Here is a 25,828-nt window from a genome sequence, read left to right on the forward strand (position 1 = left end):
TTGCTACTCAAAATTTGTTTTATACTTAAACATTTTGTACAGTTTTTTTCTTTATGAATGATTTTGCATTAAACAAATGGGACTTGGTTAATCTGATATCAGTGAATGCCTTATTCTGAGGAAATCAATCCACAAATATCCATGGGACCATGAGTATTCATATTGAGAACCTTTTTATGTGATAGACTAGAGAGCCAGGCAGATGTGGTCTGAGTCTGGTGCTCCCATGTGCCAGCTATTTGATCTCAGAAAATGCCTCAACTTCTTGAACCTCAGTTTCCTCATCTTTACAACCAGGATGATAATGTTTACCTCACTGAGTTGTGAGGATAAAATAAGCCAACATATCTCAAGCAATTGGTAGGGGTCTGACACATAGGAAATGCTTAGTGAATGTGAGTTTCCTCTCTTCCTCCTTCACTCCTTTAGAACAGGGTCAGAGATGTAGAAACACATAAAATCTCATGAAATGTGCACCATAGAGAGAGAAGGGTAATACAAATGACATAAAAAGTCTTGTACTAAGTTACTTGGTATTGATTCTAAAGTCAGGGTATTATCTAGGGCAAGGTGGCTCACACCTGTAAACCCAGCACTTTGGGAGGCCAAGGCAGGAGGATCACTTAACCCTTGGAGTTTGAGACCAGCCTGGGAACATAGGAAAACTCTGTCTCTACAAAAAATAAAACATTAGCCGAGTGTGGTGGTGCATGCCTCTGTTCCCAGCTCCTCTTGTGTCTGAGGTGGGAGGAACGCTTGAGCTCAGGAGTTCAAGGCTGCAGTGAGCCGTGATTGCACTACTGCAGTTTAGTCTGGATGGCAGAGCAAGAGCCTGTCTCAAAATAAAAATAAAAATAAAAGAAATAAAGTATGAGTATTAAGAAGTGAGAGAAAAGTTAGGGCTAGAATAGTTAGCAAAGATTTCATGGAAAAGGTGGGATTTGAACTGGCCCCTCAAAGATGGAGACTTAGAGAGTAAAGGAGGCTATTTCAGACTGGGGCATTTGGGGCGGATAAACCATGAGAAATAGAGAAATTAGAATGAGAATGTTATAAGCCTTGGTTTTCCTATTGGAATAATTGAATGCAATAGAATAATAAGTAAAAGGATAATATTAATATGTGTTAGGCACTGTCTTAAATGCTTTATATGCTAACTCATTTATCCTTAAACAGGTAAATTGCTATGCCAATTATACAGTTGAAGAAAGTGAGGCACAGAGAGATTAAATAATCTACCTGAGTAGGTGTGGAATAAATAATCTACAATGAGTAGGCAATGGAGCTGAGATGGAAGCCCAGGGGATCTGACTCCAGAGTCCACCCTCCTAACCCAGGACAGCTGCTTCAGTCACTTCCCAGATCCCCTCACTCTGCACTGAGGATCAGCTAAGACCATTCTGTGAACATACCCTGAAAAGTATAAAGTACCATATACGTGTAAAATGACATGGTTATTCTTATTAATGATGTCATATGAGAGGCGACAAATAGCTACCTGAAAACGAGGGAGAAAAACTATAGTCTAGCACCCACAGGCAGTTGTACTGGGCAGGTTTAGCCAATGCGCATCATATATGCCTCACCATCCTCTCTAGCGACTCTGAGTCCTGAAAGCCTCATGTTTCCCATTTGGACAGTGTTCCAGGAAGCCATTTCCAAGCCAGTATCAGAGATTAAAAACCTGTTTGGCATCTGGCAGTAGGGCTTGTGCCTCAAGTGTGATCTGCCTTTGGCCAGGACATCCTTTTTTTTTTTTCTTTTGAGATGGAGTTTTGCTCTTGTTGCCTAGGCTGGAGTGCAGTGGCATGATCTTAGCTCACTGTAACCTCCACCTCCCCTAGTTTAAGTGATTCTCCTGCCTCAGCCTCCCGAGTAGCTGAATTACAGGCGTGTGCCACCACGCCTGACTAATTTTTTGTAGTTTTAGTAGAGACAGGGTTTCACCATGTTGACCAGGCTGGTCTTGAACTCCTGACCTCAGGTGGTCCACCTGCCTCGGCCTCCCAAAGTGCTAGGATTACAGGCGTGAGCCACCGTGCCCAGCCTCAGGACATCCTTTTTAACGGGCTTGTACCACATGATTGGGAGTTTGAATGTTAGTAACCATGATGGAAGATCTCCACTCCAAGGGCATCACCGTGGGAGGAAGCCTGCCCCTACTTACCATGTAAATATTTAGCCATTTCAATATATTTGTTCTGGATCTGTTCTTCTTATGTGTCTCTCCTGTGTTGACTCTGTTTAATTGTAGGTCATTATTGTGTGTCTATATTGATGTCATTTCTTCAAGTACAGACACAGACAGCACTGCTTCAGCTGCCCCCACCCCTCCTTTTAAAAATAACACCTTACACAATATCCCTTCCTTGAGGACATCAAATAAATAACTTTTGTTCAAGAGCATATCTGATAAAGTGGCTAACTTGGAAATTTGTTCCTAGGCAGAACCTTGTGACCTCTGTTTGAACACATAGTGAGTGGCCTTTGCTCCCATTTTGTGCTACAGATTCACTCTGGAGATAGAATTGGTTGCACCTCTCCAGGCACTGAGTTTGGAGAGCCCTTGGCGATTATGATGCCATTTGTGCTGGTGGTACAGAAATGCAAGCAGTAAGCCCAGAATTGCTTACCCTCCACTGGAGGTTTCTCAGAGGCTGGGTGGGACCCGAGACTCCTCTGCTTCAACTCCGCTCTACTATACGCCACTGGAAGTGTAGCTGAGGCTGAAGGGTATCAATGTTGGTATTTATCAGGTTGGACTCCCCCAAGTGCCCTATTTTCATACCTCCAAGGAGCAAGTGATTCAACAGAACTGTTTTCTTGGTCTCAAATGAGTCTAAGAAGGGGAAATCACTTGATACCAGCTGTCTGTGAGGGACCGATCACAAAGCTGTGTCTTTCTAATCCTCCTTGCAAATCAAAGGGAGGGGAATCCCCAGAGCCCAGGAGTACACATGAATAGAAAGCACCACAAGTAATAAAAACACCTAAAAAGGTCAGCAGAAACTTGGGGGGCTGCTGGAAATTCACCTCCTCTGCCTTTCTATGGGACTCAGTGGGCAGTGATCAGGTAGCAGGCAAGGATACCCAGCTACACGCCAAAGCAACGTGGCCACAGGACACATACAGTGCAGCAGAAGGCTGGTAGGATAGTTTCTTCCACATCCATGCGAATCTCAGAGTCATCTGACCATTGGCCTTGTTCTCTTCCAGGTTCTAGCTGGCCAGAGACTTTTTTGGCCTCATGCTAAATGCAAAATCGCACACAGTTGGCGAATACACCATTGGAAGCCACTGTGGCTGCATTGTCACAGTTCACCAGTTGTGCGTGTTATTTCCTGCAGTGGGCTCAAGATCACTGACAGGATGCCGCCGGGGTTGGGCTGAAGGTGGAAACAGCACACTAGCTTGCTGTTTGTGGCCTCTTTACAACTGCCGGCCCCATCTGAGATCCGGAACCAACACGTGCTAACCTCAGCCCACTGGGGCCAGTGGGGCAGCCGGCAGTGGAACCATAGCTCTCCACACCTATGTCTATGGCATGGTAGCTGCCGGCCCACAGTTTCCACTGCATCCCCTTGCATGTGCACCCCAAGAGAAGTAGGCCAAAGAGAAAGCTGCCTTAGGGAGCCACATGGTTATCTTGTGTGTTTACTTTTGCCAAATGGCAGACACAATTCTACTTCAATGCATTTTTTCTGAACTCAGTGGTCAAAAGTAGCACGGAAGCACTACTTGAGTCAGCCCCCTCTGTGATTGAGTGAGTGTGTGTTTGTGCAAAGCTAAGGAGATTTTTTTCACCTCCTCCTTCTGCGTTCCCTCAGACTGAGCCACTCTCTTCTTTAGGGGCTCCCCTACTAGGCAGAGTGTTTCTCTAGCTTTGCCTATGGATTTCACAGTGAAATCTACAGAAGAGAGTTTTCCTCAGGGCTGATAATAACAGGTGTGAAGTTATTAAGGTTGGAAGTATTCTCACCATAAACACAAATTATTTCAAGTTGCTCCTTCATCCCTTTTTCCATCCCCTTTTCCTTGGCCACTGCCAGTTGGTTCTGTGTAGGATGGGTTTCTTAAGGTTGAGATAATCAATGCAAAGGTGGAATTTTGAGTACAGCACTCATCCTAATGTGAGTAAAATATATGAAACATTTATTCTAAGCAGGCTGCTACATTAACAGTTGTAATACATTCATTTTCTGCATATCTTTTGTGGACTCAACACTTTTAGGTACAGAGAGGTTAGGAGAATTTCCCAGAATTGCACAGCAGGTTAGTGACAGAGCCAGAAATAAAAGGCTGCCTGACTCCCACACCCATGTTTCTTCAAGCCAAATTGAAGTTTGGCCTCTTCTCTACAAATATTTCACAAGAAAAATTCCCCACAGCCTTTCAGATTTTCCCAGAAAACAATTGTTGTGCAGTCCTTCAAGATGGAAATGGCAGGCTGGAATATTGAAACCTTATCAGCTTTTATTCTAGAACTGATAGTTGATATTTTCTGAGCTGAAGCTAAGATAAAAGTTTGTGTTGTTTTTTTTTAATCGTGGAATGATTTTTGATTTTCCAGAGCATGGCAAAACTAAGCCAGCAAATACTAAAACCAGATTTGTTTTTGTGACGCTCAAACTCCGTAACAAATATTGGGTATCTCTTTACAAAGCTGGAAGTGGACAGGAAGGGTTTGGGATGGGGAGAGGCATGCGTCTGGGAGCGTGGCCTTTCTAGACCTACTCTGTTGTCACTCTCTTCCTTCTGCCTCTTGCCCTCATTGCTTTCCTTATTCTCTTTCTTCCTCTTGTCTCCTTCTCACCTCCAGCTCCTACCACAGCAGACAGGTTGGGGCAGACACCGTCACGGTTGGGGAGCAGGAGGACAGCATGGGGAAAACCACTCCAGGCCTTTCTCTCAAACCTTGGTGATGAAAGGACTCAATGGACCTGAACAATTTCTCACAGGAAAGTTCCGGTCTCTGTCTCCTCAAAAGCAAGGCATTCAGTAACTCTGAACAGAGCCAGGATTAAAACCTGAATTTCTGACTTATCCCAGGCCTCTGTTTGGATAGAAAGGCTAGGTCACTGTCATATATGGCAATTAGGAGCACTTCAGATACAAAAGTAACATTTTTAAAGCTGTGCCTTAAGCCGAGAGACCATTTTTAGTACAAAAAGGAAAAAAAGATTAACTGTGCCTTCAGAGCTGATGAAAGGCAGAGCCTCGTCACTTTGAAAGCATTGGATTTAGTGCCAGGCAGGTTGGTGAGTAGACTCAGCACCCACATTCTCTTCTTGCGTCTCTCTCTGGCCACCCAGATTATCCAGGGGCTGCTGTTTACTTGAGAGCTAGAAGTATCAGGACGGACTATCACTGCATCTCGCCATCCTGGCCCAGTTAAAGTGATTTTGAAACTTCCTGATGTGTGTTAGATTGTGGCAGGTTTCTGCCAGGGAGTGGGTGGGAGGAGGAAGCAGGTGTTGTTATGGGCTAGAAATGTCCCTGAGATGCCTGAGGTTGCTTCGTGAATCCTCTAGCCCAGCCTACCCCTTCAACTCTGTTGCACAGAGACATGAGTTCCATGAAAAGTTTAGTTTCAAAACTTCCCATGGGCGTCGGAAATGATAACCACATGTTATCAAGAGCCACTGAAAACCACCAAAAATTTGTCAAAATTCATATAAGATTGCCTCACATACTTGACTTTCATAGAAGCGGAAGCCATTGACCTACTTGATTTTTGGTATTTATTAGCAGAGTCTGAAAAGACTTTTATCACAAGATTGATCTTGTTACAGTGTAGCTTCTTGACCATCTTTCAGTGTCTTTCTGGATACTAGATTTCTTTGTTTATTACTTTTATAGGTGGAATTCTCTAGACCATGACATTAAGGCCTGGAGAAGTCACCTGTCAGTAGATCTGAGCTGAGAGTTTCTCTCTCTTCTCCTGTGTCCCATGTGGCCTTAGGAAGGAGAGCAGGCAGGGAAGCCTGCATGCCCTCATCCCATCTGTACTATTGGTCTTAGACAGGTGACTCCAGTTCACTTGGTGGAAAATGGGGATTACAAAATTTGCCTCTCAGCTGCCCCCACAGAAAGCTCACTGATGGCATTTGTCAGATTCTTGGGTCCTTAAAAAATCTGACTTTTAAATATTGAATAATTATTTTCCTGATCATGAATATCTCTTCTGCTGACCAAACAGGACCAGATATCACATTCCAACCTATTCTATCCCTGGCTGACCACAAACTCCCTCTTCTTTGTCCCCCACCAAAAGTCAGGCAAAATGAGCTGTTTCTATCAAAGGCTGTGCCTTCAGGCCTGGCCATTTCCCACTCAGGTCTCCAGGGCTATCCAATTTTCTCTTCACCTGTACATTCTAGTACTCATGGAAGGCTCCAGCATACAAAATGGCTACTCATGGAGCCCCCTCCCCTTCCACCCCACCAAAGATATTTCTAATCTTCAATGTAGAGTGGGTTAGAATTGACATATACATTGGCCCTTAAAGGCCAGGAACATTAAGCTTGAGCAGAGGATAGGTGTAGCCTGGGTATAGTCTAGTCATAGCCTAGCTAAAGACAGATGAGTCAGCTGAAGGCAGAGGGCCTGCATTGGGCACATAGACTGGCAGAGAGTTGGGCTCAGTTGGCCCAATCCCCTGACTGATGACCAGTTCATTCTGCTTATTCTCTCTTAACTCAAGGTATTTGCTGCCTTAAGCTACTTTTTAAATACTTAGTGGAAATAAGTCATGTATTTTCGTTAGTGTGTGTGTTGGTTGGGTTTTCCTGGCCAGGAGCCTCTGCCTTCTGACCAAAATGACATTGATTTCCCAGCCTTCTGCCTTAGCAGTTCATCCCATCTTTAACTGGTTCCCCTCTATCTCTTTTCTCTAGCTTCTATGCCTTGCTGGCTGTGAAAGGAGGACCTACTGGGTGGTTTATGAATCTATACCCTGTGTTTCTTTTTTAAAGATCTTAATTTTTCTCTTAATCTGAGTGTGGATATTTGACTGAAGTACACAGAAGGGTTGAGAAACTATGTAATGCAAAGGAAAACTGGGAACCTGGGGGCATGGCTTTTGAAGGGAGAAATCTCTCCCCATTTTTCCTTGTGGGAAAGCATTAAAAATGGGACTCAAGGTCTATGTGACACTATATGAGGGGCCATTTCCTATACAGGTGCACCTCTGTAAACAACATACTGTTAAGAGGGCAATGCAAAGAAGCTTTGAGAGTAAGCATTCTCTCATATATAAAGTTGAGTTGAGACAGAAGTTACTTTATGCAATTTATAGGGTTTCTTGTTCCTTCTAATAGGTGGATGGTATTCTTCTTCCTCAAGAGAAGCTGATTAAGTTGGATTCTGTCTATTCCTGGCTTCAGACCTAACCATGACCATTAAAAATATCTACCTTTTCCTTTGTCCAAGAATCCCACTCTGGTCTTGCATTGTAATTGGTGGTATTGGGGGTGTGTTGTGTGTTTTCAATAAGCCATATTTTAGGGAAATAGCAAAAAAAGCATATGTACTTTCAATTAAATTGTTATTGCTTTTGAACACATCGACAGCAAATATTTGTTATTTGTCAGCAGTGGGCTATATGCTGTATAAAAGGGAATCAGGCATGGGTTTTATAGCTAAACAAGCAAGGTATAAATCAGCAAAGGATAACTAATGACAGTGATGGGGTAACATTTTCCATAGGCCGGGTACTGTGCTAAGGACTTTCTATGCATTATCCAGCTGAATCCTCAGAACCATGTGAGCTAAGTATTATCATACCCAGAGAGACTATGAAGCTTGCTCCATGTCACACAGCGAGTAAATGGTAGAGCCCAGGATCTAAGTTCAGGTCTGATTCCAAAGCGCTTGTCCTAAACACTGTGCAAATTGCTCTTACACAAATTTAGTACTGAGCATCAGAAGACTCAGTCTTTCCCATGGAGCAAAGCAGCAGGAAAACCCCATGAAGTGTCAGTTAGAAACCAGATTGTGTTAAGAGTCTGTTTATAAATTATAATAGTATTTCATATGTTATTTTAAGAGTATAGTTTTCGAGTCTCCTGATTGCCTCAGAGGAAAATATACCTATAGTCTTCTCCCCAAGTTGTCATGATTGTAATCAATGCTTTGGGAAATGTTTTCATTCTATCCTTTTTGCTGAAAATAGATTTAGAAAACCACAACAATTCAGTAAGATGACATGATTAGCAAAGCCCTGAGTTTGGTTGCTATGTATCCCTTTGGTGATTTGGCTTTAAGACACGTGATTAAAAGGGAGAGGATTATTAGCAAAATCAGTTAGGAGCTTGTTCTTTTGCCATTGGGGAGTGGATATTTTCTTCCCCATCTACTCTTTCACCAGAAGTGGAAATGATGCTGGGTATCTTTTGAGGTACATCTGTAGTTCAGTTTTAGGTTCTGTAAGGTAGCATTTCATTAGTTCTGTACAATAAAACCGTCATCTCAGTACAAGTTTCCATTATAGAACCAGTGAAGTGAGAATAAAATTGAGGAAAAGTGGTCTAAATATTTTAGTCAGTGCCTCGTCATTGAATTTGTAAGTTTCTAGAGACATACAGTACCTTTATATCTTGATTTCCCCCATGTATATGGTGACATGCTTTGCATGGTAGGTATTAAGAATTTTTTTCTCATTACTATTAACCATATCATTGGAGTCCCAATCATTTTCACCAAGCCATCATTTAAAAGAATCACAAAAATATTAGAGCTGACATATTTAGATCTCTCAGAAGTTCCACATTTTTTTTAACTAAGATAGACAAATGCATTATTCAGTTCATTGGTAGATAAAGCACATAGTATTTTCAGAGCAATGTCAATATCTTATTGGACTTGATTTAAATAATGGCTATATTTTTCTTACTAAGATTTTTACACAAATTCTTTGCAATTAAATAAAACTTAGGAAGGACTAAAATAGGTAGAAATCATCACGTACCAAAGTATATCCTGATATAGAAAATTGTGATTTAGTGTTCTATTGTTAGAACCAACTGTCTGGAGCCTGTGGCATATACTAATTTATTAACCTGTGTATCCTCATTCTGAAGGAAATAATAACAATAACAACAATTGCTTCTATTTATTGAATATTTACTATGTGTCAGATACTTTAAGTATCTTACATTGATTGTCTCATTTAATTCTCATAAAAATTCTATGAGATAGATATTATTTTACCTATGAACAAATGAAGCTCAAAGGTACACAGGATCAAAATCGGAATTTGAACCCAGTTTTACTGAACTCCAAAGCTCATACCCTATATTATAAAACAGAAATGGCCAGGCATGGTGGCTCATGCCTGTAATTCCAGCACTCTGGGAGGGCGAGGCGGGTGGATCATTTTAGGTCAGGAGTTCTAGACCAGCCTGGCCAACATGGTGAAACCCCATCTCTACTAAAAATACAAAATTAGCCAGGCGTGGTGGCACAGGCCTGTAGTCCCAGCTACTTGGGAAGCTGAGGCAGGAGAAATGCTTGAACCTGGGAGGCAGAGGTTGCAGTGAGCTGAGATCACGCTATTGCACTCCAGACTGGGCAACAGAGTGAGACCCTGTCTCAAAAAAAAACAAAAAAAAAAGAGATCAATGAACACAGTTCCTTATTTATACTCATAGAGCTGAACAGTTGTTTCAAGGAGGTTCCAGCCATTTTAACTGAAGGCATATCTTAGGTGATTCTCACTGGTCTATGGAAAGTAGCAATACAAAAGAATATGAGAGAGAAGATTAGCAAATACTGAGTGGAATTCTACAATATCTGATTATTGCTGCAGAGTGACTGGAGGCTCACAAGCCCAGTGGGCACATAGAACTTAAAAGGTTGTCTTTGCTACTCGAGTACTTCATTTCTTTACCTGACCTTGCCGTCCTGGTCCCTCTCAGCCCTCAATTAAGCTGCCATTGATATAGGATTTATAATGTGTCACTGGTCCATTCAGGATACAGTGACAGAGGTGTGGCTGAAAAGCTGGATAATAAAAAATGGAGGCAACTTCCATTTCTGTTCAAATCAGGGTGGCAACAAAACCATAGCTGACCCTTGTTTCAGACCAGCTCAGTCTGGCTAGACAAATATTCCAAGCACTGAATTGTGCACTAAATGCCTAGTGCGCCTTTCAGAAGGGACGTTGCCTCTGAGTGACCAAGATGCTCATAGTTTCTTCCCTTGATGAGAACATCTAAATGTTTGTTGTATTCACTATGTTATAATTTTCCAGAAAAGAACCTGTATTTATTCTTCCTCTAGGCTTCTAAACAATAAGGTAGGTTTTACAAATGAGGACTTTTTAGGAATAGTTTCTTGACTATACCAAATTTGAAAATTTGTGTGGCATTCAATCCCATGAATTAGGTAGTATGAGAGTCCTTTCCAGGGATCTTAAATGTTATGAACTTCATTTTGTATAGGTAGGATTATGCTCATTTGTGTCTTAAATACATAGTGAGACTTTGTACTTTTTTTGTTAGAATTTAATGTTAGAATTTAACTATTTAAAAGAGGAGTGTTATTTCTTTAGAGTCAAACTCATTCATTCCTATATCACAAATTTGGAAATAAAACTCTGACTTTTAACGATAACAAGAAAAGAAGCTACAGGCATCCAAATTTTATTTTATTTTATTTATTTATTTGTTTGTTTGTTTGTTTGAGACAGAGTTTCACTCTTGTTGCCCAGGCTGGAGTGCAATGGCATGATCTTGGCTCACTGCAACCTCGGCCTCCTGGGTTCAAGCAATTCTCCTGTCTCAGCCTCCTGAGTAGCTAGGACTACAGGCGCCTGCTACTATGCCCGGCTAATTTTTGGTATTTTTAGTAGAGACAGGGTTTCTCCATGTTGGCCAGGCTGGTCTCAAACTCCTGACCTCAGGTGATTCGCCCACCTCAGTCTCCCAAAGTGCTGGGATTACAGGCATGAGCCACTGTGCCTGTCCCCAAATTTTAAATTATTAATTTTATTCAACACCAGTAATATCTTAGGTTGTGGTTGCAATTTTATTTTATTTTGTTTTTAATTAATTAATTTATTTATTTATTTTTGAGATGGAATTTCGCTCTTGTTGCCCAGGCTGGAGTGCAATGGTGCAATCTCAGCTCACCACAACCTCCGCCCCTCGGGTTCAAGCGATTCTCCTGCCTCAGCCTCCCGAGTAGAGTAGCTGGGATTATAGGCATGTGCCACCATGCCTGACTAATTTTGTATTTTCAGTAGAGACTGACCTTCTCCATTTGGTCAGGCTGTTCTCAAACTCCTGACCTCAGGTGATCCGCCTGCCTCAGCCTCCCAAAGTGCTGGGATTACAGGTATGAGCCACTGTGCCTGGTGGATATAATTTTAAAAATTAAAGTCTGATAAAATGTGTACATGTGCATTTAATCGTGGTTAGCTGCCTATTATTTAACCAATGTGATAACACCCCTCAGTCCCAACTTACTCAGCATTTAGAATGAATTGATAGAGGTTTTACTCTGAAAAAAGTCAGTCTATTTCCTCAGTTTTCTGGGTTTTGAATAACTGCTAGGCCATGCCAGATATTCTGGCCTAAAGATAAAGCTGGTGAAAGTCAGGGCTGGGGTTTTGCTACCTGTGTATTTATCAGTCTTCTCCTAAACCATAGTCTGCCTTTTGATAACTCCAATAATTAATTTGGTCTTCCCTGTCTTTCTTCTCCCTTGCCCCACCCCCCTTCTCCCTGTCTGTTCACAGGTTATCTTGACGAATCAGATTACAACCCATCTGAGTGGAGCCCTGGCTTCTCAGGCAGACCTGGTGTCTCCAGCTGATGATTTGTCCCTGTCTGAAGGTAAGGAATCTGTCCTGGAGAGGCTGAAACTTGACACTGACGTACAGCCCCACTGCCTCTCCACCTCCTGTTGAGAGCTGGGAGATATGGCTAATAGGCCCTGACCAGTGAACCCAGCCGGAGCCTGTTGATTTAGGTTTGGCCACCTTTCCTGGCATTTGATCTCTTATACTGGGGAGTCTCTTGCCCTGCCTCTATAAGGGAGCTCCATTTGGAGGCCAGTCACTCCTCTGTGTGCTATTTCAAGTCCTTAGTATGAGGGCCGATGAATTGTTAAATGACTTTGTTTTTGAGACTGATACTCAAAGGTTGGCTTTCCCAGTGGTCCCCTAGCAATTTAGCCTTTTGCTTGTGCTGAGTTCCTTTGGACTAAAAAGCGTACATCAGTTTCATGTGCCAGAGATGTGACATTCCTGATCAGCTTTACAGAAGATTAAGAAAAAAATCTCCACGCTGGTAAATCTGCAAAATTTTCTCCACCCTCCCCTGCTAGCAAAGGTCAGGCTGGCTATGGTTTCGATGGCAATAAGCTTTACGTAGCTGGGGAAATAACACCAGTAAACCAGAGGGTGGTTTCTAGTTTTATTGAAAGTGCTTACTTGACATTTCTGAGTTGTTATCCTTGTAGTCTAGTATCTTTCATGCAGAATGCTGTGGGTCTGGGTAGACATGTATAGCTCTTCCAGGCCCCTCCTCCCTTTCCACTTTCTGAGAATTGCTCATGAAGGAATACGGGAGACTTTTAGGCCTAGCAAGGCTCCTGACTGACTGCCCAGGTGATCTTCTGCAGATCAGCTTTGCTTTATGGTCTTAGAAATTGCAAAAACCACACTTCTGCTTCTTAATGGTGGCTTTAGGAGGGAAAACTAGTGGCTTATTTATGAAAACTGTACAATGCTTTGTGTACCCTCCTTCCAAGTTCAGGGATACATCATCATAACCCCCATCAGTGAGGCTGAAAACCTGAATCATCGAGTATTCCTCCCTCCTGAAACTTTTGTCATCAAGTCTGCTTAGTACTTCTTTCCGCATGTATCTTTCCTTTGTCCCCTCTTTTTTGTAATGTGTGTTGTGATCAGCAGATTTACTAAACTCCCAATTGAATTATTTTAATAACATCCAGATTGGCCTTCCCAGCTCTAGCCTGTACAGTTTCCATTCTGCCACTACCAAATTGAACTTCCCCGTCTGGCCTCGTTCTGCTCTGTTGCTCTCAGAAATCTTAGAATAGTTTTTTGTTTGTTTGTTTCTTTTTTGTTGTTTGTTTTGTTTTGTTTTTTTTTTTTTTTCTGAGAATGAGCTAAAATCAGTAAGCTGATTTTAACATATTTAGGTATTTGGGGTTTGTTAGCTTGAAATCAGCCATGGTGAAAGTATTTATACCATGGAAATCAGCAAATGCTGAAAATCAGGTGCCTTGTTTTTTTATTTGCTCCCTTTGGGTAGACTGGTTTTCAAAACACCACTAGATAAAGTGAATGATTTTAACCCTTCATAATCTGTCATTTCCTTTCTATTCAAATTTAGTTCCTCCCGATATCTTAGGTGAAGCTCCTATGCCAAGTATGCCGCTCTTGGCCTGCCCCTCCCCACTCCCAGCTCCAGGCCTGTGCAGAGACAGCTCACCCTAGAACAGTGCTTCCCTCTTTCACTTCTTCTGCTTCTCGTCCCACATGCACTCCTTCGAGGCTTATTTAAAGACTGCCTCTTTCACAGAACCTGCTTGGCTATGGTCTCACTCTCTGTTTTTCCTCTGTGGCCGCTCTATCTGCTCAACTGTATAGAGAAAAAGTCTAGAAAATTAATTTAACTTCTCATGTTTTTCTGCCTAAATTGGCAGATTTTAAAGACACGACCATGTCATATTCTTTTTGTATCCATGTTGTTATCTAGTGACTAGCAAAGTTCTAGACACATACTAGGCAGTAAATAAATGCTGAATGAATATCACAGTAAATACTTCAGAAGAACAGCGACCATGAGAATCGTATAAAGCACCTATGAACATTGTTAAAAAATTATTATAATTATTACACACACACATACACACATATACACACACACTTATTCGGCTCTGAGGAGACCAGAATAGAGTAAACTGCTTCCTTATTTGAAAATCAGTAAGTACTTTTATTTGTGTTGCCTTCCTGGTTTATCTTAAGCAAAGAAGAAAAGCAAAACACATAGAAAAGAAATTGCTTTGGGGCTGCAGTATAACTGCCACAAGAAACCCCTGACTTGTGTTCATAGCAAAGGAAGAGTTACCAGCTCATCCTCCCAGAAATCCAAGAAATAATGGAAATAATTGATTTTTCTGGATTTTTTTTTGTATAGCTGAGCAGATAAAGAGGCTATATAAATATATTCCTAAAGTCTATAATGAAGGTTTTTATTAGTGGATTAAAATGAACAATGTCTTAGAACATTTATAGCCATTCAAATATATTACAACAGATGTTAAGTTCCTATGATTTACACACACACACGCATGCACACACATGTATAAATTGCTCTGTTTTGCTTCAAGCATTCATTGTATCAGCTTTGCCATTGTGTTGTTAACTGTGGTGTTAGGCAGGCCCTTTTGATGACTTTGGGTCTCAGTTTCTTCTGTTACATGACAGGTTGGAAGCATAGAAGATTGCTAAAGTGTTTTCCAGCTCTAGCATATAAGATCATGAGGTAGGTCTGAAGGTCAGGAGCATTCACCCACTGATGGGGTTTTAATTCTGACTTACAGAGTAGGAAGAATGGCCGTGTTGCTGATGTTGCCCTAGATTAAACACAGTAAAAAGGGTCTTTAATAAATCTTAGCACTGATACTTCGGCATACCTGCAGGAGCCCTTCCTCCCTGTATGTTTTCTCTTTGTCACTCTGGGTACACTTGTGGTCTTGTCTGTCAGTCTCTTGCTCTCTCTGCCTCTCTCCACACAAAGGTGTACAAAATCAGAAGTGTGTGCAAACCAGTGAGAATAAGAAACACACAGGGATGGGGTGACTGGTCAATTTGCATAAGTTCCGAAAGTTCCATTCTCCCAATAGTTTGTGAATAGGATAGTTTGTGAAAGACAGGCTGCAAATTGACAAGCACACTGCAAATATGAGGAGATATTTTAAGTAAATAGAGAAAATTCAGTTTGCCCTCTCATTCCTTCTCAAGGCACAAAGCTCAGGGGCAGGAGCAATGCCGGGAAAGTCCTTGGCCCTTGGGGTGTACTTCTCCCTTCTTTGGCTCTCCCACCTGGGAGCTGGATAACTCAACAGTGGAATGAAACCTCAATGAAGGGAATTATACCATGATGTCAAGCAGTGAACATGAGTCTACTTAATCCAAGCCAACAACTCAGCCACAGATTTAATAAGGGTGGGAGGGCGGGGAGACCCAGCAACACAAAAACAAAGAACTCTCAACTTTACAAACACTGGGAGGGCAACAGCTGGTCAGCCGAGATTAAAGGAGCGTGAGAGAGCACCTCCCATCTCCTGACTTCTCCTCCCCCATAGACGTCCCTGCAGCCAGCCAGGGCTCGCTTTTTACAGCCCTGTGCAGATGACCTTGTTCCAGCTAAGATAGGAGCTCTTTTGATCTCAGCAGGGGGATGCTCTGGGCCTGCAGCTGGCAGATATTAATAGTACAGGATCTATTGGGGTGGAAGAGATCTCTCGGTTGGTCCAGGTCACTTGTATTCCCTCCTCTGCATCAGAGCAGAAGGGACTTCATTTCCCTGAATCAGCCCCTGCTGGGTACTACTCCTCTTAGGTCCACTCAGATCATTTTATCGCTGGCTGCTCTTGGCTGCTTGTTCTCACCTCACAACTGTTTTCAAGGGAGCACTGTTTAAGCAGTGTACTGTGCACTGCAGCTGAAATCTATTACAGGACAGGATAGACCTTGCCCCCCGCCCCCAAATCCCAGTGTGTTTCTTATACTCACTGGTTTGCACACACTTCTGATTTTGTATACCTTTGTGTGGAGACAGGCAGAGAGAGCAAGAGACAAGACCTGAAGTGTACACAGAGTGAGAAAGAGACAGTAATACAGGAAGGGGAGACTGTTGCAGGTATGCCAGAGTACCAATGCTAAGATTTCTGAAGGTCCTTTTTATTGTGTTTAGGGCAACATCAACAACACAGTCATTCTTCCCACTCTGTAAATCAGAATTAAACCCTATCATTGGGTGAATGTTTCTGATCTTCAGACCCTCCTTATGATCTTAACTGTTAGAGCTGGAAAAGACTGTAGCAATCTTCCAGTATCTACTCTGTCATTCAACAGAAGAGATAGGGACAGAAATAAGGAGTTTTTGGTTGTATGTTCTACATTGTTCTATACTAGGTACTTTGAGTCACAGTATTTTCTTCTTCAGATTTCATTTTGTTGACAGAAGTTCAGACCTATAGGTTATTATAGAATTCCGTGCTCAGTTATTGTGACTGTTGTGTGGCCAAGGACACGTTTCTTAGCCCTTGCCAATTCTTCCTTATGGTCATTGGAGATACTAAGAATTGTTGGACCTCAGTCATAGGTAACATCTCTTTCTCCCAGAGTGATTAATAGAGAAGGGATCTAACAGTCCAAATGGCCTAAGATGCCATATCCTATTCCAAAGTCACCTGGGATTTGAGCAGAACCGGCTGAGTGCCCACCTACTGTAACACAGTTGGTAGGTGAGATTTGACAGATGGTAACAGTGAGCCCTGTGCAAGATTGAAGCTATAGACCATTGGCTTGCTTTCTTCTGACGATTTAACAGAGTAGCAGTTACTTCATTATGGTGACATGGCCCACTTCAGGAGTTCCACATGGCTTTATGGAAAAGAAGACATTATTAGGCTGCCATCTTGGTATTCCCAGCATCTGGCATGTTGTATCCTGTTTTCTGCATTACTTGTTTTCAATAGATCATAGCACATGAAAGCTAAAAATGTAAAATGTGTGGATAGGTCAAGGAAAGAACACAAGAGAAATAGCAGCACTTCCTAGAACCAAGAGTGGTTTCTAGTTGTATTGTTGGAAGGCTTTCTATTCTGGTTGGAGTCGGGGGAATTGATGGCTGATTTCATGTGCAAGAGAAAGTATTTGGGGATTCATATTCCCTACCAAACCATCCCTGCAAAAAGCTGGAGTCCATTTGAAAGATTATATGCAAGTTTGTGGCTTGTGTTCTCTTTTAAAATAAGTTCAGCAAGCAAGACAGCTCAGAATGGTTGGGACAAATCAGAGACTCATGGTTGTGAAAGAAGCAAACTTCAAAGCGTGGTATGAATTTTCAAGTCTTATTTCCACTCTTGCTTTCCAGCTGGATCTGCTCTGGATTTACTGCAGGATGTTTGAAAATGTGGCTCCCTGCTAATCTCAGACAGTTGCTATGATCAATGGTTTCTTTCATTTCCGATAAAAAACACTGGTGTTTCTACTTAAATTGTGTGTATTTTCAGCTTTATTATTATAGTTGTGATTTATTGTCCTGCATTACCCAAATTTGTAATCCATTAACCACAGACTTTGGGGTGGGTTGCTCAAGTTAGCAGAAATCTCTACATGCTTTAGCTCCAAGGCCCTTCGCAGCCCAATCTCAAACTAAATGTTCGTTGGTTTGTGTAGGGCCATGTACCAATGGATATGAGTGGAGCAGTTTTAAAAATCCACTCCTTGGGGGTATGGTGCAAGTTGGCTGTAATTAGTCCTTTGAAAGCCTAAGGTGTCACCATGTGACTACAAAGTTAATATTAACAACTATGATCAACATTATTAACATTAGCGTTTCCATAGTATTTTTAATTGTCTTAAAATGATGAATTTCTTAATCTACCTCAAGCAACTGAAGCATGAAGGAGAGAAGAGAATTGCTGAAAGGCCACACAGTGAGAGGTGGTGTGCTGGGAACAGAAGTCAGAGCCCCTCCCGTGAAGTTTTAAATTTGGTTACTGCTGCCTCTTAGGAGTGAGTTTTGGATAAAAATGTTTAAGTGTCCTAGTGACCTTTCAGTTTTTGTTTCCAAAGCCACAGACTATATCAACACACACGATTTTACATGGTTCTATTCACAAGGGCACATGCCAGCCAGTGCTCTACTTCCCTGGTATTCAGGAGTCCATAGCACTTGACTGGGCATATGTCTTCCAGCAGCTGTTCAGATGCCATGAAATGCCTGATTTATAGAAAAAGATTAAAAGCACCAAAAAATGTGTGGTATTCGGCTAAAGAAAGCTTAAATGTTATGTGAGGTAGGGGAGGCTAGAGTTGAGAGGAGATGGGCACAGCCTACAAATGTCACAAAAGCTGTAAATCCCAAAAGGGAGAGGAATGTGTTGAGGATTTTCAGCCTGGAGGCCAGGGGACAATGTAACCTCAGCTGGGAGAACAAAAGGAGAAAGGGAACATTAAAGTCAACCACCAGGAAGTGCTTCTTGGTCAGGAGCTCTCTTTTGCCGGTGCTAGTTTGTCAAAAGGAGGCACATTTGAAGCACAAGATGCATTACAATCAAGTTAGATGAGAGCCAGAGAGGTTTCTTTGGGGAGCAGTCCTTGAGGTAGTTTGTGTGAGAGTTGGGCTAGCTTTGAAAGTAGTTTCCCCTCACCCTCAAATCTTTTTACCATTTAGGATTTACTGTCCAATTTCTCAAATCTGCACTGTTTCTGTTAAGGTCTCAATGTCAAGAAGGCTGGAGGGACAAAAACACCAAGGCATCTTTGTCAGTTGCCTCAGCTAGAGAGGTGACGACAGGGCCAAAAGCCGAGAGAATGGGATGCCAAGAGGTGGTGTGATCCCAGAGGCCTTCAAGTTAGAAGGACTCTCTGAGAAGAGATCCTTGTTTTCCATCACTGCAGAGAATGCTATACCAAGGGCAAGAGGCCTCTAGGTCAGAGATCATAAAGAAGAAAAGAACGGCTGGATTTTAGGGGTGGTGCCCAATGATTAGTTTGTGTTGTAATGTGGCATGAAGTATCTTCAGAATGCATTTGCGATGTTTACTAGGATTTGGAGAAGGATCGTAACAAGGTCTAGCAAGGCGGTCTAGCCCAAGGAGGGTCCAGTTGAGGTCCGACCTAGTTTCTGATATCTATCCCTTCCAAAGCTGCATGTTTAATTAAAGAAGATGGATGATCTTCCCCAGATAGAGGAGGGCTGTTCTTCAGTCAAAGATACGGAGTGGTTGTGTTTCTTCACCAAAACCTTTATTCCATTTTCTCAAATTTTAGCACACATCAGAATCACCTGCGGGGCACATTAATACACACATTATGGACCATATACTGTATGCCTGGCATCGTATGTTTATTATCTCATTCAGTCCTCACAACCACCCTCTGAGGATAGCGCGGTTGGCCCTCCTTCTCCATGAGTTCTGCATCCATAGATTCAACCAACCATGAATCAAAAAATAGTAGGGGAAAAATGGATGATTATGTCTGTGCTGAACACATACAGACCTTTTTCCTTGTCATTATTCCCTAAACTACAGTATAACAACTATCTACATAGCATTTACACTGTATTAGGTATTATAAATAATCTAGAGATTGAAAGTATCCAGGAGGATGTGTGTAGGTTATATGCAAATACAATGCAATTTTATATAAAGGACTTGAGCATCCATGGATTTTGGTGTCTGCAGGGGGCCGTGGAATTAATCCCCTGCAGATACCGCGGGACAACTGTATTAATTATCCCATTTTGTAGATGAAGGAACTGGGGCTTAGAAGGCAACACAATTAGTGGCAGAGTCAGGATTTCCACCTAGGGAGACTGGCTCCAGAGGTACATTCTTATCCACTAAGCTCTTTTGTAAGGACACAATTGAGATTATCATGACTATGTATAAATAGGAACTAAAATACAGCCAGATCACATGGGTGGGTATTGGGAAGGTTGAAACTTAAGTTATTCTCTTCATTTGTCTCATCTCTGTCTTGCCTTTCCATGACACTGACACTTGACTTTATGATCTAATTGACCCATTTTATCTTTCACACCTGGTAATTGTGTTCATGGGTTGTCCCTTCATCCATTCAGCTGTAACGGTAAAGAAGATGGCCAGTACACCTATCCTTTCAGCAGGATCCATTGATGGGGGGGCATTTTTTCCTTATAAGGGGCTATATATGAAGGACAGATTCCTTTTGAAGGGAGGTAAATACCCAAACATAACATCTAATAGAAGGACTTTGTCCAGCTGAGCAGATATTATAAGTTTGTTAAGTAGGACTGTGTAGCTCTGTTGACCCCTTTAGTTATTTTCATTCTCAGCATCTTCTCCTTCTTCCATTTATTTTTTATTTATTTATTTAGAGACAGGGTCTCACTCCATTGCCCTCACTGTAGCCTTGGCCTCCCAGGCCCCAGTGATCCTCCTACCTCAGCCTTCCAAGTAGCTGGGACTACAGGCATGCACCACCATGCCTGGCTAATTTTTTCAGTTTTATTTTGTAGAGACAGGGTCTTGCTATCCTGCCCAGGCTGGTCTCAAACTCCTGGCTTCAAGCGATCCTCCTGCCTCTACCTCCCAATGTGCTGGGATTACAGGTGTGAGCCACCACACCCAGCCCTCTCCTTTCAGATCAAAATTTTGGTAGAAGTTACCTATCACTAGTCCATGCCATCAAACCAGTATACTGTTTTAAAAATAAAATGTAAAAATATTTTCTTTTAGCCCCAGGTAACCTGGCTCCTCCTTGATCTAATTTTCTTTATACCAATAATCAGCCCTTGAATTTGTCTTCAGGAGGGGAGAGATGTCTCTTCTGTTTATCCAGAATCCACTGTCTACTCTAAATTATTATTATCTGGTGAGATATGAGGCCTAAATTTAACCATGTATAAGTTACCTCATATTCAGGGACATATAACAGAGGCACGTTAGCACAGGCTGTCCCCATGGTCAGCCATCATCTATCCACTGCTTGAGCAAGGGAAGCCAGAGAAGACCAGAGGGCAGCTGGATAACTAAAATATGTGCAGTGGAGAACTCTGTGTCTGTTAGTTACATCCTTTCCATGATTTACAGTATACAAGAGCAAAATTACTCTCTACCCTCAGGGGAGTGTCTGAGTTTTGTGGGTTAAATGCAAATGTATATATGTATATGTGCAGTGTGTGTGTGTGTGTGTGTTCAAGGTGGAGGTTCCCGTCTTTAATAGAAGGTCTTTTTAGGTTATGATGTTGATTTTTTTAACCATATTTCCATCTAATAGGCTCATTAAAGCAGCTAAGGTTAATCACATTTCCTGGCACTGTCATCTCCAGCTATAGAGGATGAAAGAAATCCAGTGAACAGGTTTAAGGAGACAAATTTTTTTTGTTTTAAAATATGTTTAGGTAAATGAAGCTAGAAAAGCCTCAAAATAAATTCCTTCTGAGTAGGACTCTAGGCCAGAGATAGAATAAGCAATTGAAATCTTTAAATGTAGACCCCAGAAAACAAACAACAGTCAATAAGTGGCTGCCAGAGACCAAGGGGTGGATCCAAGGCCAGCCAGGAAGAAGTTTCTTGCTCCTTCAGGGACCAAACTAGAACTGAGGGAAATAGCTTGCCGTTTGACTGGATAGTACAAAACTAAGGTAAACCAGCAGAAAGGCCTGTCTTAGGGTCATTAGAATGTGAGGTGTTTTTTGTTTTTTTTTTTTTTGAGACACAGTTTTACTCTATCACCCAGGCTCGAGTGCAGTGGCATGATCTCCACTCACTGCAACCTCTGCCTCCCACATTCAAGCAATTCTCATGCCTCAGCCTCCTGAGTAGCTGGGATTACAGGCACGCACCACCACACCTGGCTAATTTTTTTGTATTTTTAGTAGAGATGGGGTTTTGCCATGTCAGCCAGGCTACTCTCAAACTCCTGACCTCAAGTGATCCACCTGCCTCGGCCTCCCAAATTGCTGGGATTACAGGAGTGAGCCACTGTGCCTGGCCGAAATGTAAGTTCTTGTGGGCAGGAATTTTTGTCACTTTTGTTCAGTGCTGGATCCCCACATCTTAGAAAAGTGCTTGACAATAATAGTTAATAAATAATTGATGATAATAAATACTATATGATAAATGGCAATAGGCAATTCAGGGAACCATGTGAGAAAGGAAAGAACAGAAGTGGAACAGCTCAGCTTTTGAAGGAGAAATCTCCCACCTTCACACAAGGGTGGTGACTGCGTAGCTTAGTGTGATACACTATAATGATATTTATTAGCCACCTACTGTCTGCTAGGTCATGTGTTAGGCAGGTGCTTGGGACACAGAGACAAAAGCTACAGTCCCTGCTCTTTGGGAAGCTCACAGTCAGGGGAGGGGAAGGGGTGTGGCTATGATGGACGAGTAAGCAGGTTACACTTGGTATCATGATGGCACTAGGTTTGGGATGTTTCTGGGGGAACAGATAGGAGTCCTGGCTTGGGGATGGAGGCTCTCTAGGAACTTTACAACAAGGAGGCATGTGAAGAATTAACAGCAGTTCTTGAGAGAGAGAAGGGGAAAGGGCACCTGGCAGAGGGAAAAGCCCCCATCATGGAATCGAGGCAGGGTGTAGAGCCAGGCAGGGGCCGGATTGCCGAGACCAGCTTGGTTGGGGAGACCCTAATCCAGCGGTGCTAGAGGAATTAAAGACACACACACAGAAATATAAAGGTGTGAAGTGGGAAATCAGGGGTCTCACAGCCTTCAGAGCTGAGAGCCCCGAACAGAGATTTACCCACATATTTATTAACAGCAAGCGAGTCATTAGCATTGTTTCTATAGATATTAAATTAACTAAAAGTATCCCTTATGGGCAACAAAGGGATGGGCCACATTAAAGGAATACGTTGGGCTAGTTAACTGCAGCAGGAGCATGTCCTTAAGGCACAGATGGCTCATGCTATTGTTTGTGGCTTAAGAATGCCTTTAAGCAGTTTTCCGCCCTGGGCGGGACAGGTTTTCCTTGCCCTCATTCCCATAAACCCACAACCTTCCAGCGTGGGCATTATGGCCATCATGAACATGTCACAGTGCTGCAGAAATTTTGTTTATGGCCAGTTTTGGGGCCAGTTTATGGCCCGATTTTAGGGGGCTTGCTCCCAGCAGAAAGGTCTTATTCCGCATGCTAATCAGTTTGAATTTTTTCCTGAGGGTAATAGGGAGCCATTGAAATAGGGAAGTATAAAGAAAATGTGGCACATATACACCATGGAATACCATGCAGCCATAAAAAAGGATGAGCTCATGTCCTTTGCGGGGACATGGATGAAGCTGGAAACCATCATTCTCAGCAAACTAACCCAAGAACAGAAAACCAAACACCGCATGTTCTCACTCATAAGTGAGAGCTGAAAAATGAGAACACATGGACATGGGGAGGGGATCATCACACACCAGGTTGGGGGCTAGGGGAGGGATAGCATTAGGAGAAATACCTAATGTAGATGACAGGTTGATGGGTGCAGCAAACCACCATGGCACATGTATACCCATGCAACAAACCTGCATGTTCTGCACATGTATCCCAGAATATAAAGTATAATTTAAAAAAAAAAGAGAAAGAAAAAGAAATAGGGAAATGACAGAATCATTTTGTAGCTGGAAGCATTTTCTCAGGCAGCCATTTACAGGTTAGGGGGATGGAGATGAAACTATAGAACTTGGATTTTGATCTCTTTGAGGCAAGTCACTTTGGGGTGGGGTTAGCCCTGAACTTCTTAAAGCAATGAGAACTTTATAATAAGTTTTAACCTTTCTGAGATGTTGGGTGGCCAGGTCTGGTTCTAGCTTCCCACCTTACCAACCCAGGAGAGATTTCTTTGGTATACCAGTCTTCCGAATAACATCAGGTGAGCCCTCCATTTATCGAGGCACCTAATGGTTAGAAATGGTGTCAGGCTATCTATAACTCTGCTACAATGTGACAGAAAATGGCAAATGACTTAAAGTACTAAATGGAACTATGAGGGCTGTGTGTGGTGGCTCATGCCTATAATCCCAGCACTTTGGGAGGCTGAGGTGGGCAGATCACTTGAGGCCAGGAGTTCAAGACCAGCCTGGCCAACATGGCGAAACACCATCTCTACGAAAAATACAAAAATTAACTGAGTGTGATGGTGCATGCCTGTAATCCCAGCTACCCAGGAGGCGGAGGCACCAAAATCGCTTGAGCCTGTGAGGCGGAGGTTGCAGTGAGCCGAGATGGTGCCACTGCACTCCAGCCTGGGTGAGAGAGCAAGACTCTGTCTCAAAAAAAAAAAGGCACTATGGAAATTAATACAAGTTTTATGTTCCTTTTGCTAATGATTGCAATAATATTGAGTGCCTACTATGTGTCAGGCACTATACTAAGCACATAAAAATGCAACAACTTAGTGGGGTTCAATTATCACCCTCAATTTAGAAACAAAGAAACTGAAGTACTAAGTATTTCCATAACTTGCTGATGATCACATAACTAGTAATTAGTTGGCATTCAAACCTAGAGTCTTGCTCTAGAGTCTGTGCTCTTGACCAGTATACCATACTCAGCTCCTCAAGATGATCATACAACTACCTCAGCTAGAGTTTATGATGACATATTTCTGTCATTGTTAGAGTTGAGAGGTTTCCATGCATCACTATAATCGCAGCTGTTTCTTTATATGTGCCCTGAAATCTCTATGTTGATAGTCAGTAGAAAAGCAGTGTGTTTTAACAGAAGCTGAAGCACTGCATTTGGAATTGGGAGACTTGTATTCAAGGACCAGCTTTGCCACAAACCATCTGTACTATTTTGAGCAAGGCACTTAACTTCTCTGGACCTCAGTTCCCTCAGCTATATACATAGGAGCTTGCATTAGGTGAAGCTGGCAGGCCTTTCAGTTTGCTTCTTCTGTCACATTCTGCCTTCAATGAGCAAATTGGTATGTTCTTTTTCAAGCCTCAGACAGGCTTCTCTGTTCACCTCTTAAAGAAGGCTGGACCAACCCATCTATGAGCATTTTCTCACATTTCTTTTGTCACCGTTATTATATTGGATATCTAGAGCAGCAATCTTTTGAATCTATAACCCATCATTTTTTAGCACATTGCCCCAAAATATGGAAAACTGCTGCTGAAAACTATAGTGCTACTATATATAGTTATATAAAACACACCAGAAATAGAATTTTTAAAATATGAAGTAGGTTATAGTATTTTTTCACTGCATCCCATTGAGTCATTGTGATGTATTCCCACCACTTGGTATAGTTCAAATTTCTCCCTTCCTTGTTTTTACTGCAGAGCTCTTTACTGTCCCAAGTAGAGTGAGACTGAAACCAAAATTTGAGCACTGGGTCCATTCATTCAATTGTTCATTCATTTACACATTAAGTATGAAGCATCTATAATATGAAATACTTGCTGAATTTTCAGGAGGCCATAAGAACAGTATCAGGCTTGGCCTCTCCCCTCTCAAACATAAAGACTAATTCTAGTGTTTTTCAGTTTTATCTGGTTGGAACCCTAGAATTCCTGCATACTGTAATGAAGCTAAACTTTACATCTAAACTGGCTATATGTATTGCACTACAGTGCATAAGACAAGAAAAGTTACAAAAAGAAGGAAAATCCGGAACGTGAGGCCCATAGACATGAAACAGTTAAAGTCACACTGTAGTACAGCATCTAATGAATTGCCAGGATGAGAGAAGCAGATTTTTAATATCAGAGGCATTCACAGAAAGGAGAGATCATCATGGTCTTTGTGATGGAGGCTTGGACCACTGCCTTAGGATGTCAGGGCAGAACTAAGATGGGGCCCCTGGTTGGTCTGTCCTGACTCACTGTGTCTGCAGTGCCTGGATATCAGCCAGCAGACCACCTCCATCATTGAGTTAGACCTACTCACAAGGTGACAGGCTATTAACTAGTCCCCTGTTCCACTGAGAACTTGCCAGGCTGGCCATACTAGCGTGGTATAGGTTGAAGTAGCTTAGTACCTGTGGTGGGTGACTGTTTTTCCTGGCCAGCTGTTTAATGAGCACCAAATGAGGTAAAATGCTGCTTGGTTCCTCTC

At 42.2% G+C, this 25,828-nt stretch overlaps 1 protein-coding gene across 9 annotated transcripts in view; it reads left to right on the forward strand.

Annotated features, from left to right (window-relative positions):
- Positions 1-25,828, forward strand: part of RAD51B (RAD51 paralog B) — a 915,086-nt gene that overhangs the window by 464,144 nt on the left and 425,114 nt on the right. For all 9 annotated transcript variants that reach the window (XM_030812482.1, XM_003263604.2, XM_030812462.1 and 6 more), the window contains one exon: positions 11,741-11,837. In XM_030812482.1, the coding sequence (XP_030668342.1) occupies positions 11,741-11,837 (97 nt within the window). The remainder of the gene's footprint in view (positions 1-11,740; positions 11,838-25,828) is intronic.

Source organism: Nomascus leucogenys, chromosome 1a (assembly GCF_006542625.1).
Source record: "Nomascus leucogenys isolate Asia chromosome 1a, Asia_NLE_v1, whole genome shotgun sequence".
NCBI lineage: Eukaryota > Metazoa > Chordata > Mammalia > Primates > Hylobatidae > Nomascus > Nomascus leucogenys.